The sequence below is a fragment of the Apodemus sylvaticus genome, chromosome 7, assembly GCF_947179515.1.
Source record: "Apodemus sylvaticus chromosome 7, mApoSyl1.1, whole genome shotgun sequence".
NCBI lineage: Eukaryota > Metazoa > Chordata > Mammalia > Rodentia > Muridae > Apodemus > Apodemus sylvaticus.
Genome location: NC_067478.1, coordinates 66,182,609 through 66,197,805, shown reverse-complemented (window position 1 = coordinate 66,197,805; position 15,197 = coordinate 66,182,609). Strand labels below are relative to the sequence as shown.

Below are 15,197 nucleotides of genomic sequence, written 5' to 3'. Positions count from 1 at the left end.
ATCAAACAAACAAAAACAACCACCCAGGCGCCAAGCATCCTCAGCCCTGTACAGATCCAGCTCAGACCCGAGACCTCTGGGACATAAGTTAGGCCCCTCCTTCTCAAGCAGAGATCGCCCTCCAGCTTTCTCTCACCTCTTCCCCTCCCCACATTCCTCTTCCCTTCTCCCTCCTTCCTCCTTCAGTCCCTCCCCACTTCTCCTTCCTCCTCTCCACACCCACCCCATCCCTCACCATCCTCCTCTCCCGTCCCTCCCTAAGCCCCTCCCCATCCGCCTCCCTTCACCAGATCTCCCCCCCACCCAACCCTGCTCTTTCCTGCGGTTTCTCCCCTCCCTCCTCCCCTCCCTCTCCTCCCTCTCTCCCTCCCTCCTCCCCTCCAGCCTCCTGCTCCTCCCCTCCAGCCTCCTGCTCCTCCCCCTTCCCTTCCGCCCGCCCAGGGGCCCCGCGCTCGCTTCCCTCTCTCCCGCCCCGGGGCCGCGCGCTCGCCTCCCGCCCAGCCTTCCCCGCGCTGGGCGCCGAGGCTCCGCGCGGCCGGCGCAGCCGTCTCTCCTCCCGGAAGGCGAGGCCGAGTGTGGCGGCCATGGAGGCGGCGGCGCGGAGGCGGCAGCTCCCGGGAGCGGCGGGCGGCCCCGGTGTCGCGTTCGTGCAGGCCAGGTGCGCGCGGAGCGGGGACAGGGAGGCCGCGAGAGTTTGAGCGACCTCGCCAGGGTTGGGGGAACCTCAGGGGTTAGGCACTCGGAGGTCACCCCGGCCAGCTCGGCTGAGTCCCCGCGCCACTTCCAAGTTTTCAGGAACCTCCTGCTCCGGGCAAGACTGACTCTGCTCTGAATCAGGAGGCTCGGCGCGCAGGAAAAGGGGGCCGTTACCCGGGACAGCGGGAAGCGCACGTTCCCCAACTGAGTGAGGGACCCTTCCCTCAGAGGGGAGATGTCTGGGGCTTATCTGGCCCGACAGGGCAGAGCCAGAGGCACAGCCCGCCCTTTCATCTTTTCCTCCAGTCCTCCTCCCTTCACTGACCATAAGTGAATGTCACACGTATTGATTAAGCACCTGTCAAGTGCCAGATGGCAAACAGGCAAGTCGGAGCCAAAGCAGCTGACAGCAGTCCTGGAGGGCTTTCTGGAGGAGTTGAGCAGAGGACAGACACTATGCTTTTAACCCCATCACTCAGGAGGCAGAGGCAGGTTTCTAGGGCATGTAGTTCAGTGTGGTACCAAAGAGCCAAAGAGTTTTGAGCACGTGTGTGCATCAGGTAAATTTTAGGAAGTCCCTGGTGTGGTCTGGGATGGTGGGGAAAGTTTGGGGAGGCCGGGCTGAGGCCAGCCTTTGCATAGTTCGGAAGAACACGTGGGCTGTTGGTGCTTTGACTCGGGAGCAATTCTCTGAGTTTGTGCTGTGCGGCTTCTAGTGACATTTCTATCTGGTGGTCATCCTATGAGCTCTGGGGGCTTAGTAACATGGTAGACATCTTAGTTTACACACACACACACACACACACACACACGTGCTCAGGCATACACACACACACACAATCATGGCGGATTTGCCCTTAGGCACATTAGAGCAGCTTCTTTTCCCTTTACTCTCCTAAGAATTACTTCATCATCTGACTGATAAGGAAGTAGGCCCAGTGTGCGGTAGGGAGCCTGGTCAGACTGAGGCTCAGGCTGTATAACACCCCAACACCTTCCACAAGTTCAGCATTTGGCAAGCTGCCCACGCCACTAAGGGGGTCAAAATTCTCTTCCCACATTTCTGGCTGTCACGGTTGTTTTCTACCTGTTAGCTGTGCATTGATGTTACAGTGTTTACATTATTTAGGCTGTCTTTGGTTTTCTGTTGTGTTTAGACAGGGTCTCTATTGTGTAGCCCTGGCTGTCCTGGAACTCCATCTGTAGACCAGGCTGGCCTCGAACTCAGATCCTCCAGACTGCCTCCTGCGTGCTGTAAGGTGAGCAACACCACAGCCGCCGTCTGTGACGTTTTCTTTTTTTCCTCAGTGTTGTTTGTCTGCACATCTTCATTTTTATTGAAATGTCTGGGTCTCCTATGTCAGGCATCTCATTGGTTATCAGGAGCTGGAGCCCTCCACTCCTCACAGAGCTTCTAGACCAGCCTTCGCCTTCCGGCTGGCCTCCCAGGCTTGCAGATGCTGCTGTGTGGCCCTGGCTTCCCAGCTGTGGCGGTGTCAGTGTCCCCCATGTGGGAGACTGGGAGGCTGAGGAGGGGAGCAGGAGCAAAGGCCGGGCTGGCCTCAGGTTACCTGGCATTGGCTTTCACCACTATCCTTCAGTCTGCCTGTCTCTCCTGACAGGGACCTAGGACCGGCATGACCTGGGGGCTGAGGCTGGCAAGTTTGGAGTCAGGAACTTGGGACAAGCTCGAGGTTGCTCATCTTCCAGACAGGACCTTGGGTGTTGAGGGAAGGTGGCTCTGTCCCCTGTGTGATCTGCCATCACTGTCAAAGCCCCACAGAAGAAAACGTTTCAGATGTCTGCCTGTCTTTTGTCTGTGTGTTGCTGGTAAAGGAAGGCTTTTATCAGGCTGAGGAAATCACACAGGGCAAGCACACACGGAGAGACAGTGTGTGGAGCGGGATTCTGAACAGCCATGTGTGTGAGTCCCGACTCCCGAGCTCACGGCCCCCCTTCTGCCTGGCTGCTCCCTCTTTCCCTACCTGCCCTCTAAGCTAGGCTGCACTGATGTCAGTCAGGGTTTCCCGTTTACTGAAGTGCTTCCTGGGATAGAGGGAGAGATTGTTAAGGAGCCTTTAGTGTGAGGAGCCTCTTGTGTAATTTCTAGAGGCGTGCGCCAAGTGCCCCCATTTCCCCATGTGTGCACTTTCAAAACCCCTTTATTCTCTCTCTCTCTCTCTCTCTCTCTCTCTCTCTCTCTCTCTCTCTCTCTCTCTAGATAGGGTTTCTCTGTGGAGTCCAGACTGTCGTAGAACTCAGTCTATAAACCAAGCTTGCTAGGAACTCAGAGATCCCCGTGCTTCTGCCTCTTGAGTGCGGGGATTAGGGGTACGTAACACCTCCTGGCCCCTTTATTCTTTATACCAAGCATCCCAGCTCTGTCTGAGTTGGGGGCTTCAGAATGAAACACAGAGGACCCCCTCCCCCTCCCGGCAAACTCTTCACCACTCCCGACTTGTTTGAGGCCTGTTCTGAAAATGATAAAGAGGAAGGACAGACAGGGACTGTCCTGGGGTGCTGTCACAGAACTCCCAGCAGTCTGCATAGTTAACCTGACTGTCTGCCCTGTCTTAGGCCTGGCCAGCTCTGTCCCTGATAGGCCTGGGATTTCTGCAGTGCCTTCTCCCCCAGGCCTTTCCTCCTGCTCTCAAGTAGCTTTTCTTCCTGGTTAAAAGTGCCAGTCCCCGCCTTAAAGCACCCTTCTTTTTTGTAAGTTCTGATATTGTTCCTGGCTACACGAATCCTTTTCTAGATTGACCTCAAATGCCAGCCGGTTTATTACAGTAATCAGTAATCGGACTAGTAAGATGTTAAGAGCACAGAGACTCGGGCTTGAGTTCTGTGCTATACAGAACTCCCGCATTTCGGTGCAGTTAGTGTGAACTCAGCACCACCACCACAATCAACCCCAGCAAAAGGTGCCAGCACATATGTCCTGAGGCAGCCTGGCGTGTGACACATGAACACTCTTCCCGAGTGTGGATGCATGTGCGTGTGCGCACGCACACCCATTCTTTGAGGCCACTTCATTTTCTCTTGGCTGTCTATGGAGGGTGGAACCTTCATCCCAGGCAGCCTTGGGGCTTACATCCTAGAGAGCCAGCACCACAAGGCACGCTTTCCCCAGTTCACCAAGCTCTCCCTGTGGCTAACACTACCTCTTGGGGAAGAAGCAAGAATTGGGAAAGAGGTAATAAAAGTAGTCACAGCAGCTGCGTGGGTGTGGGCGGGCGACAGTGGCTGAATTCTGACCTCAGAGCCTCGGCATCTCTAAAAGCAGTAGGGAACACCCCTGCCTCCGACGCCTCTGCCTGGGGTCTTAGCTTCTTGTAATGATGAGTGTGTTGGTGATGAGTATGGTGGGGCACTAGGGGGGGACAGAAGGCTATGCTGACTTCGGAAAGCCTTCTCTATCTGCCTTTTACAGGACCACGGACCCCCAGAGGCCTGCCTCCCTGGTTCTGGGTGGCTTGGTCCCTCTGTTTATCTTTGGGATTAGTGGGAGCTAATTAGCTGAGCTCAGCAAATATAGGACAGAGGACCACATGCCTGTAGGGGAGGGATACCAACTGGACAGAGCTGATCTCTGGAGATCAGGCAGGGATCCACACCACCCATGTCTGTTCTGACCATTCACACAGGATAGTGAGACTGTCCCCTTCATCCTAGGAGTTTCCAGTGTTTGTCTCTGGGTAAGTAAGAGACAGATGGGGATGCTGGAGAGTTGGGGAGCCTGCTGATCTCTCCTTGGGGGCCGCTGACACGGCTCTGTGGGTTAAGGTACCCCCTAAGCCCGAGGATCTGATTTTCATCTTCAGTGGGAAAGAGAGCAGCCTTGAACAAAGCCTTTTACCCTCCATATGCATGCCATGGTAGACGTGCGTGCTCATACACCCAAATATCCATTTAAAAAATTTATTTTTAAAAAGCTCCCCTCCTGGGCTGGAGAGATGGCTCAGTGGTTAAGAGCATTGACTGCTCTTCCGGAGGTCCTGAGTTCAAATCCCAGCAATCACATGGTAGCTCACAACCATCTGCAAGGAGATCGAATGCTCTCTTCTGGTGCAGCTACAGTGTACTCGCTTATAATAATAAGTAAATCCTTTTCTTTTTCTTTCTTTTTTTTTGGTTTTTCGAGACAGGGTTTCTCTGTGTAGCCCTGGCTGTCCTGGAACTCACTCTGTAGACCAGGCTGGCCTCGAACTCAGAAATCCACCTGCCTCTGCCTCCCAAGTGCTGGGATTAGTAAGTATTTAAAAAAAAAACTCCCCTTCCGAGGGCTAGTTGGAAGAGCACAACACCGCCTCATGCTGTCATGGCGGCTTGAGTTACTGAGGAATGCTGCTCCCTGTAGGGCTGGTGTGGTTTGGAGATGCTTTCTCAGAGAAGCCCTCCCATAGGAAGAGAAGCCTGTGAACTTGAGTGCATCTGTGAGCAGCAGGGGACCAAGTGCTTTGAGAGGGCACAGGCTCGTGATGTCCGGTGGGACTTACCTCACCTCGTGTTTCCCACACCACTGAGTCCTTGCTGGCGTCTTTCCCAGGCTCTGATGTGTCCTGGTAAGGAAGATAACAGTCCAGCCTCCCCAAGCACATCTGTAGTTGAGGAGTCCCCACTGTTCTGTGACTGTCACCATGGACACACTGTGGGATGGAGATTAGAAGAATAAACCCTGAAGCCTATTGATTTAGGTCCAGACACGTGGTCTATTAGATGCTTTTCCCTCCATTTATAAACGAGGTAACAGTCAACTCTCAGAGTTTCTGTGCACCCGTCAACTTGGGACTGGAGAGGTGGCTCAGTGGTTTTAAGTGCGCACTGCTGAGTGCTGCAGAGGACCAGCGTTCAGTTCCTAGCACCCATGTCAGGCAGCCCCTTGTAACTCCAGGCACCCATGTGCACGTAAAGACACGAAAGCGCTCAGGCAATGAGACACCGACCGACCATGGTGCCTGGAGGCTGCTGGGTGCTTGGCACAGGCGCCTGTCATCGTACTTGATGTCTCCCATTTCTTTTTTTCCTTTTTTTTTTTTTTTTTTTTTGAGACAGGGTTTCTCTGTGTAGCCCTGGCTGTCCTCTGTAGGCCAGGCTGGCCTCGAACTCAGAAATCCGCCTGTCTCTTCCTCCCAGAGTGCTATTACAGGCATGCGCCACCACTGCCCGACTGCACCACCACCGCCCAGCTTTTCTTTTGTTTTTAAAGACTTATTTATTTATATTATATATGTGAGTATACTGTCGCTGTCTTCAGACACACCAGAAGAGGGCATCAGATCCCATTACAGATGGTTGTGAACCAACATGTGGTTGCTGGGAATTGAACTCAGGACCTCTGGAAGAGGAGTCAGTGTTCTTATCCGTTGAGCCATCTCTCCAGCCCTCTCTATTCGTCTTTCATGTCTTGCTTTGTTCCTGCTGTCATTCTGTAATGGAGGCTTGACAGTGACTTCCTGAGTCACAGGGTATCTGGGCACCTGAAACCTACTGTCCCATCTAGATAGCATGCATGTTCTGCCCAGACCTCTGTCTTTCCTAGGCCTAGTCTCTCATTTCTCACCAGGCATGGCTCCGTGAAGGCCGAGGACAAAGACCGCACAGCCCCCTTCCACTTTGACCTCTGGTTCTACTTCACACTGCAGAACTGGGTTCTGGACTTTGGCCGCCCCATTGCCATGGTAAGTGCGGCTGAGTCCTGCTGAGTGGCCTCACAGATGTCACTTCTTGTAGGGAACCCAGAGGCTTTTATATTCTGCAGCCGTGTGACTGGCCAGCCAGGCAGGTGAGAGCCTGGGTGGGGCCCAGTCGTCATCCTGTGTTCCCTGTAGCCCACCTTGAAGTAGACAGGCCAGGTCTAACAAAATCATTGAGCTAGACAGCCTCTGGAGGGGAGGCCCGTTAGCTGGTTTTGCATATTATAACTGACCAAATTTGTAATAATTAAAGTCACTTCCAAGTAGTGGGAGTAGAAGTCCCAAAATAAGGAAGTGTTAGACCCTCCTGGTCCCATCCCCCTCCCGTCTCTGAGGGGCTGGGGCATACCCTTCCATTCCTTTATCTGGCTATGTAAACATATACAGAAATTTCTTTTATTTTTTTTTCTAACCAAATTGTTCTATACCCTATATTCTGTACTTTGATTGCTTTACATTAAAATATATCTCTATAGCAATATATGCAAATTGCTGCTTCTGCTAATGAAGTTTGACCTTCCACACTAAACATGTGCTTTGATGGCCTGTCTGAACTACATGTAAGAGAGACCTGTCTTCAGACAAAACAAGCCCAGCTGTGAAGCACTTGCAGCAAAGTGACAGGTGACAAAATTAACACACCCAAATCTGTAACCTTCCTCTATACCAGACAGATCTAGACTGAGAAAGAAATCAGAAAGACAGTCCCATTCACAGTAGCCTGAAAAACAAAACAAAATGCCCTGAAATAAACCTAATCAAGGAATGAAAGACCTACACAGATCTGTACAGCGAAAGGTTCAGCAGGCCTTTGACGCTTAACGCAGTCAGTGGAATTAAACAAATGCGACTGTGAGAGCGTATTTTTGGTTTAAAAAAAGGCTGAAGGAAAAAGAAAGGTTTTCAAATTAGGAAGAATTTTAGATTTTAATGTGTTTTGTCCTTAGATAAAAGATTAAATAAAATATAAAACTGTAAAAAATAAAAATTGGAGAAAAAAAAAGGTGCTGTCATGTGGAGGGCCTACAACAGGCCCTGGATCGCGCACATAGTGCATGACTGGGAAGTCCACTTATCTCTGGGAGTCCTTTTGGCCTGGGGCTGCTTAAGGGGTCCCAAGAGAACACAGGAAGCGCTCAGTGTCTGTCGGGGGCTGGTGCCCAGGGATCTGTGGGCCTTCCTGTGAGTGCACGCTCTCTTCCCCAGTTGGTATTCCCGATCCAGTGGTTTCCTCTCAACAAGCCGAGTGTCGGAGACTACTTTCACATGGCCTACAACGTCATCACGCCCTTCCTTCTGCTAAAGGTACAGACTGGCCCGTCTTCCTCCCTGTCTCTCTGTCTCTGTCTCTCTCTCTCTCTCACACACACACACACAACATACACATTTCATGCTCTTGTAAGCTGGTTCAGTGGGTCAGGTATTTGTTGCCAAGCCTGACAACCTGAATTTCATCCCCACATGACAGAAAAGAGAAACAACTCCCACAGATTGCCCTTTGATCTTTACATGTGTGCCTACATAAATACACACAAGAAATAGGTAAATGTTTCTTTAAAAATTTAAAAATGAGAGCTGGAGAGATGGCTCATCGGTTAAGAGTGCTGACTGCTCTTCCAAAAGTCTTGGGTTCAATTCCCAGCAACCACATGGTGGCTCTCAACCATCTGGAATGGGGTCTGATGCCCTCTTCTGGGGTATCTGAAGACAGCTATAGTGTATTCATATACATAAAATAGATACATCTTAAAATAAATTAAAAATGAAAGACATTTCAAATCTCTAAAAGTGGGAGAAGCACAGCCTCAAGACCCGGTCTCTGTGGCTTTAGAACGCCCATGCTTATTTCGTGACACTTTCGTGAGACCCTGACATTTTCTGTTTGTTGGGGCTGTCACTCGAAAATCAGATCTGTGCATCATGCTAGCCCACCCAAGGCGCACACAGGACACACTGAGGTAGTGGAAGGGCCAGGCCTGGTCAGGTCCTGCCTTGAAGCTCTGGCACCGCCTCTAACTCCTCAGCCCCAGGTTCCTGGAGAGGAAGTGTGTGTTCGCAGAGCCTGCTGGGTTTACAGCCTACCTTGATCTGGAGCTAGGCTGCCATACTAAGGAACCCCATCTTCCAGAGGGGTTTTTTATCTCATTTTTCTGAGGAAGGAAGGCAGAGGTTATCACACATTGTAGTTGAGGCAGGGGCATGCCATGGACCTCATTCTTCACTTCAGCTTATTGAGCGGTCCCCGCGGACGCTGCCACGGTCTATAATCTACGTCAGTATCATCACGTTCATCATGGGAGCCAGCATCCACCTGGTGGGTGACTCAGTCAACCATCGCCTGCTCTTCAGTGGGTACCAGCACCACCTGTCCGTCAGGGAGAACCCCATCATCAAGAGGCTCAAGCCGGAGACTCTGGTGAGGCGGCCTCCCTGTCACTCTACCACAGCTGCAGCCTGGGCCTCTGTGCTTTGAGGCTAAAGAGGTCCCCTTGCTGGTCATCATGCCTCCTATAGCCAAGGCTAACCACAAATTGTGGAAGTCTTGAAGTCCTGTCCCTCCTGTCTCTGCCTCCTGGAGTGCTAGGATTACCAGCATGCACCTAAGTGAGGTGACTGTTGTCTACCTCCACCCAAACTAGCGTGCTCCTAATTGCAAAGGGACACAGGGCCTGACTGGCTGTGAAGTGCATGTCTATAGCCCCAACACTCAGGAGACAAAGAGAAGGGGACTGCTACAAGTTCGAGACCAGCCTGGTTTATATAGCCAGACCCTGTCTCAAACAAACAAAAACCATCCAGCACAGTAACTGGCTCTGCAGGGCCCCTCTGGAACCCTAGGGAGGGAATGAGAATGTGTGTGTTGGGGGGCGTTGAAAGGGGCAGGAGTGGGTGGGCCCAGGGTCCCAGCCCCCCTCACTTTGCCACTGTGCCTTCTCAGATCGACTCCTTCGAGCTGCTGTACTACTATGACGAGTACCTGGGCCACTGCATGTGGTGAGTGACCGGCTGATGGCTCTGTATTCCATCCAGGGTTCAGGCACCAAGAGATAGTGGACAAGGCTCCCGGGATCCCAGGCCTCCAGCACTGAGGGGAGCATCTGGGATGGTATTCTCCTCTCAGCGAAGGTGTTATGAGTGGGACCCTGGTCAGCATGCTAGGAAGACCCAGCTTTCCTTAGTCTTCAGGGGGCCTCCTAATGCCTCCTTCCTACCTGTGGTTTCTATAGTGGCCACTAGAGGGCAGCAAGCAGATGTTTGTCCTCATTCGTCATGCCTGAGCCTGGGGCTGGGGAAGCTGGACTGTAGCCCTGATAAACAAATACAGATGGTTGTGGGTCAGTGAGCGGGAGACAGTTGTGGATGTAGAAAGCTGAGAAGAGCCAGCAGGCCAGGTCTGGGTGGTACAGGTGGTACAGTTTGTGTTCCCCATGTTAGAACTCCCGGGGAATCTCCCTGCTACCGCCACTACTGCCACTCAGGAAAATCTCAGTCATAAATCAGAATCAGAGACTCAGGGCTCAAATAAAGAGAGGTCATCTTCTGTCGCCCTTCATCCTACACAAGATGAACTAAAGCCAGAGGGAAGAGGTGAGAAGACTTGTTAGCTGGGAGGTGATGGGCTAGCACTCTGAGGCGCTTCCTCCACGCATGCCCAGCACTGGTGTCTGTGGGTCTGTCTGAGATTATAGATCTTCATCCTCTTGGTTCAGAAGGTCCGAGGGGACCTCTGAGCAGGCCTCTCTTGCCAGCTCCTCCTGACCTTGACGGATGAATCTTTCTGTTGGAAGTTGTGTGCATGCCTCTGTGTGTGTGTGTGTGTGTGTGTGTGTGTGTGTGGTGTGGATGAGGTAGGGCCTGTGGTCTGAGGGTGAGTGGGGGGGCCCACAGCTCTCCTTGGGCTCCCTCAGCACTGGGTTCTCTCTGACCTCAGCCCTGCCGGGTAGCCCAATTTCAAGGCTAGTGTGGCACTGGTATTTGAGGCACATGGACTAGACAGAGCCCCTCTTCCCCCCGTCTCCATGTGGTATGAAGGACAGGGCAGACACCAAGTCCAGAGAAAGAAGCCCGGCAGGAGATGGAGGCCGTGGCGCCCACCCCTTCACCTCAGTTCTGTCACAGGAGCCTGGGACTCTTCTTTACATGAAAGTCACCTTTTAGTTTCTGTTCCTCCTACCTTGACTCCAAGGCAGAACAAGCTGGATGTAGAGCAGTGTGCATGACATGCCAACTCAGTGACATGCTGTGTGACGATGCGAGGGACCAGGGGAGAGGTGGTGGGGACGGCTCCTGGCCAGGCCTGTCAAGCTGTTGCCTCTCTGTCGCAGGTACATTCCCTTCTTCCTCATCCTCTTCATGTACTTCAGTGGCTGTTTTACTCCCTCCAAGGCCGAGAGCCGCATGCCAGGGCCCGCCCTGCTCCTGGTGGCGCCCAGTGGTCTGTATTACTGGTGAGTGGACATTGGGGTGGGGGAAGGGCACAGGCACTGCATGAGCCACCGCAGTAAAACCCACACATAAACAGCGTTGGGTGTGATGGCCCACTCCTGTAATCCTAGCATTTGGGAGGTAGAGACAGGAGGATTGGGAGTTCAAGGTTAGCATTGGATATAAAAGTTTGAGGCCATGTTGGACTACATGGACCCTGTCTTAGAGAGAGAGAGAGAAAGAGAGAGAGAGAGAAAGGTCACACTTGACCACAGACCTGCAGTGTGCCTCCACATAAGACTTGCCTTCCCCAGGCCTCTGCTTCTTCCTGGGTTGAGTGAGGACTGTGCCTTGAAGTGGCATCTCTGTTCCCAGGATACTCAGCACTAAGTAGACAGAGATGGTGAGGCTGTCCCTTTCCTCTGGGCCCTACCTCCCAGCATGTCAAAGTCACCTTGAGGCCAGGAGTCTACCTCTAGCTCCGTGTCCTGTGAATCCTTCTAAGCCTCAGTTTACCCCTCTGAAACAGGAGTTATACTGGCCTTCCCCATCTCAGGAGATGTGGGGATCTAGCGGGGAGAGAAAAGCCCCCTGGTGCCAGATGACAGACCAGGGGGACTTCCCTGCCTAGTTCCTTCTCCTGTTCCTTTGTTCTGAGGTCCCCATGCTAGACCCCCTCTCAGGCCTCAGCCAGACCCTTATCTTCCCATCATTTCGTCCTTGGAGATAGGTCTTTCTCCCACACAGAGGACTGGGATTATAGGAAGGACCCAGCAGAACTGGGTTCTCTTTAGGTGGGAAACCCCTTCCACATGAAAAAGGCCCTTTCTTCCTGGGTCAGAGCTAGCCCCTTCCAAGGCCTGTCCAGCCTACAAGCAGGCTCACTAGAGCTAATCTATGTTCTCCTTGAGAGTGGGATTAGAGATAGTGACATTAATGCCAGAGAGAAAGAGGCTCGGCCTGGGCATGCTCACTGCCAGTCTTCCTTGACATGTTAGAGCGACACCGGCAGATCCATTACAGTGCACCAGGCACTGAATAAAATGCCTTCCCCAGGAAGAGATCCATACAACCCTGTCAGACACCTCAGAGTTGGGGATCTTTATGTTACCCTCACACGAGAGAAAACAGCCTTGAAGTTGTCATTCAAAGGTGTTGCACGACGTCCCCTCAAGTGAGCAGGTGGGCATCAGGATGCCCTAGAGGCAGACAGGTAGGTAACCCTGTAGAAGCCTCCAAGTGCCTCTGAGAGCTCTCTACTCAAGTTTGCAACAACTCTAGGAGATGACAGTGGTCCAGCCTCCAAGGGGACAGTAATGACAATAGCCTCTATGTATTGGGATGGCATCCCCGAATTCAAATGTCTCCAGAAACCAAGCTGGCAGGAGATGAGGCCCCAGGGAGTATGAGAACCGAGACCATGTGTTGCATGTTGTTCTCTGCAAAGAATGCATTCTCTTGCTCCTCCAGAGCCAGTTTTTGTCATGTGGAAGTGTCCTAATGTGGTCAGAAAAGCCACGAACCAAGGGTCTGGAGAGATGGCTCAGCATTTAAGAGCACTGACTGCTCTTCCAGAGTCCTGAGTTCAATTCCCAGCAACCACATGGTGGCTCACAACCATCTGTAATGGGTTCTGATGCCCTCTTGTGGTGTGTCTGAAGACAGTGACAGTGTATTCACATATATAAAATAAATAAATCTTTAACAAAGGAAGGAAGGAAGAAAAGAAAGAAAGAAAGAAAGGCCAGAAACCAAAGCCCAGATATCCTGTGATTCTCAATCCATAGCCTTGGAAGTTGCTGTGTAGCAGCCAGAGACCTACCTGTCTGCCTCTGCCTCCTGGGCACGGTGTAAACCTATGAGCCACCATGCCTATCTGAGTATTATTATCTTTATTATTATTCTGAAACATATTTGCAGCTCTGAATATAGATCTGGCTGCCCTAGAACTCATTCTATAGATCAGGCTGTCCTCGAACTCACAATGATCCGCCTGCCTCTGCCTCCCCAGTGTTGGGTTAAAGTCATGTACCCTGTCACCTAGCTATCCAGCAGAGCATTATTAAACCACTTAAAGTCAGAGCAGTATGATGCCTCTGGGCACACCAGGTCCGTCCACTCACTAGGTGAGATGTTCTGATTGGCTGGGAGGGCAGCCTAGGACCTGGCCCAGAAGGATGCCAGGGATGCTGTTGCCATGGCACTCACGTCACCTCCACCCCTGTTCTCTCTCCAGGTACCTGGTCACCGAGGGCCAGATCTTCATCCTCTTCATCTTCACCTTCTTTGCCATGCTGGCTCTCGTCTTGCACCAGAAACGCAGGCGCCTCTTCCTGGACAGCAACGGCCTCTTCCTCTTCTATTCCTTCGCGCTCACCCTCTCACTAGTGGCTCTGTGGGTTGCTTGGCTGTGGAATGACCCTGTACTCAGAAGGAAGTACCCTGGTGTCATCTATGTTCCTGAGCCCTGGGCCTTCTACACACTGCATGTTAGCAGTCAACAGTGAGGCCTACTGGGGGCAACGGGCCATGGTATCTGTACATGTGCGCATACATTACATGCACTGTGGTAATGTGAACTGTGCACAGGTCATGGTATCTGTACATGTATGCATACATTACATGCACTGTGGTAATGTGAACTATGCACAGGTCATGGTATCTGTACATGTATGCATACATTACATGCACTGTGGTAGTGTGAACTAGTGCATTGGGGGCAGGGATGGGCAGAGTGGGTTGTTGAGAGGTCAACTGTTCTGGTCAGGATCTGGGTTTGTTTTTGTTTTTGTTTTTTTCTTTTGTCCCCATTTGGACTTAAGGTGGAATTTGGTTTGGGGACGTACATGGAGGCTAAGATCCTGGCCCCTGGCCTCCCCTGTAGCTCACTACTATTCGAGGTGCCTGAATAACACCCCTATCTCTCTCAGGACTGGGCTGGCCTTATGGAGATGTCTTCTGGTGACATGCAGGTGAGGGCTGTGAGGACAGAGGCAGGAGACTGCTACCTGACTGGCCCCTGGCTCACCTGAAGCTGCCTGCCCGTGGGTCACAACTTCTTTTTTGCTTTAAACAGAGCAATTCCATCTCTGGGCTCCAACTGCTCTGCAGGGTCCCATGGGTCCAAGTGGCTCTGGGGACTGGGTAGCTACTGATTCCCTTGGGGCAGCAGCAGCAGCAGCAGCAGCAGCAGCAGCAGCAGCAAGAAAGAGTGGTTCTTTTACCTACTGTGTCCCAGACCCTCAGCCCAGCACGGGTGTGTCTCTCGCAGCCTCTTGTCTAACCTCACACCCCACTCACATACTGTGAGAACCCCAGCTCCAGGTAGCCAGAGGCCCCGCCCCCTGGTCACTTTCAGCTAAGCTCTAAGCTGGCCTGGGTTCTGAGCCCTTGTTTTATAGATCTCCTCAGACCCGTTGTAAGGGTCTGAGGCATTACAAGTCAGTCTCATGCATCTCAGCCTGAACCCCTCACCACCTGCCTGGTGCCTTTGTTCCCAGCATGGCGGCTCCTGCCTCTCCCCAGCCCGCCTCCTCCCAGGCCTCAGATTTAGGTCTCTTGATGTGATATAGGTGAGCCCACCACCTCACTCGGCAGTCAGCACTGACTGGCCTGTGCTGTGAGTCTTGGGGACACTATGCATGGCCCTGCCTCTCTTCTGCTGCTCTCAGGGACTGCGCCTCAGTTTTCCCTTGTGGTTTTTCTATGGGCTAGACCATGCCATGGGTGGGGGAGGTGACAGGGGTGAGAGGCCTGAATAAAGGCTGTTTTGAAGCCCACCCTGGTGTGTGGATGTTTCTAGCTTTGGGAGTGTGTGTGTGTGTGTGTGTGTGTGTATGTGTGTATGTCTTGTGAGGGGAGGGGCACAGGTGGGAGTTCTGGACTGAGGGAGAGACTTGTTGGTCTGGGGTCCTAGGATGTGAGGCTTTCTTTGAGGGCAGACCTGAGGGAACTCTCTGCCGCTCCACCCCCCAATCAATACTGTGTTCCTTAGAGGAACCTATGCCAGTGAAGAGAACCACAGTTGTCCTGTCCTTCAGTTGTCCCAGAGCCTTCAGCAAGTTGACTAAGCTCTTAGAGCCTGGGCTCTTGGCAGCCTGGCCACACCTCCCCAGACAATGACTTGGATAACACTGTCTGAAGGCACAGTGGGGAGCAGCGCCCCCATGTGTCTGTCCCCTCAGCCACCCAGCACATTCCCTGCCTGCCTCCAGGACACTGACATTGCAGGACTAGCTAGCATCAGGTCTACACAGCTATCTCCTAAGTAGGGACAGGTCTGCTTTGTGGGGCCCAAAGACTATACATTTTGGGGAGCCTATAGTAAGAAAACAGTGGGAAGGATGGAGTGTGGCAGCGTAGGTCAGAGGACAACCTCAGGTG

General features: G+C 52.4%; 1 protein-coding gene across 2 annotated transcripts; it reads left to right on the top strand.

The window, feature by feature from the left end:
* The first annotated feature begins 432 nt into the window (after window positions 1-432).
* On the top strand, window positions 433-14,593 carry Cln6 (CLN6 transmembrane ER protein). Of its 2 annotated transcripts, XR_007978790.1 has the most exons (8): window positions 433-658; window positions 6,260-6,374; window positions 7,596-7,694; window positions 8,617-8,805; window positions 9,328-9,383; window positions 10,715-10,837; window positions 13,051-13,403; window positions 13,467-14,593. XR_007978790.1 is itself a non-coding variant. In XM_052188092.1 (7 exons), exons 1-7 carry the CDS (start codon window positions 585-587, stop codon window positions 13,319-13,321), a joined length of 927 nt encoding a protein of 308 aa, XP_052044052.1. In that variant the 5' UTR covers window positions 433-584; the 3' UTR covers window positions 13,322-14,593. The 2 variants fall into 2 exon arrangements, 1 of the variants encoding a protein (XP_052044052.1); XM_052188092.1 differs by having other exon boundaries at window positions 13,051-14,593.
* The last annotated feature ends 604 nt before the right edge of the window (window positions 14,594-15,197 follow it).

What these genes read in the sequence shown, in the direction of transcription:
- Cln6 (XM_052188092.1), top strand. Translation starts at nt 585, where the DNA reads ATGGAGGCGGCGGCGCGGAGGCGGCAGCTCCCGGGAGCGGCGGGCGGC. An exon ending in TACCTGGGCCACTGCATGTG is followed by an intron (nt 9,384 to 10,714) that starts GTGAGTGACCGG and finishes TCTCTGTCGCAG; the next exon opens with GTACATTCCCTTCTTCCTCA. An exon ending in CCCAGTGGTCTGTATTACTG is followed by an intron (nt 10,838 to 13,050) that starts GTGAGTGGACAT and finishes TTCTCTCTCCAG; the next exon opens with GTACCTGGTCACCGAGGGCC.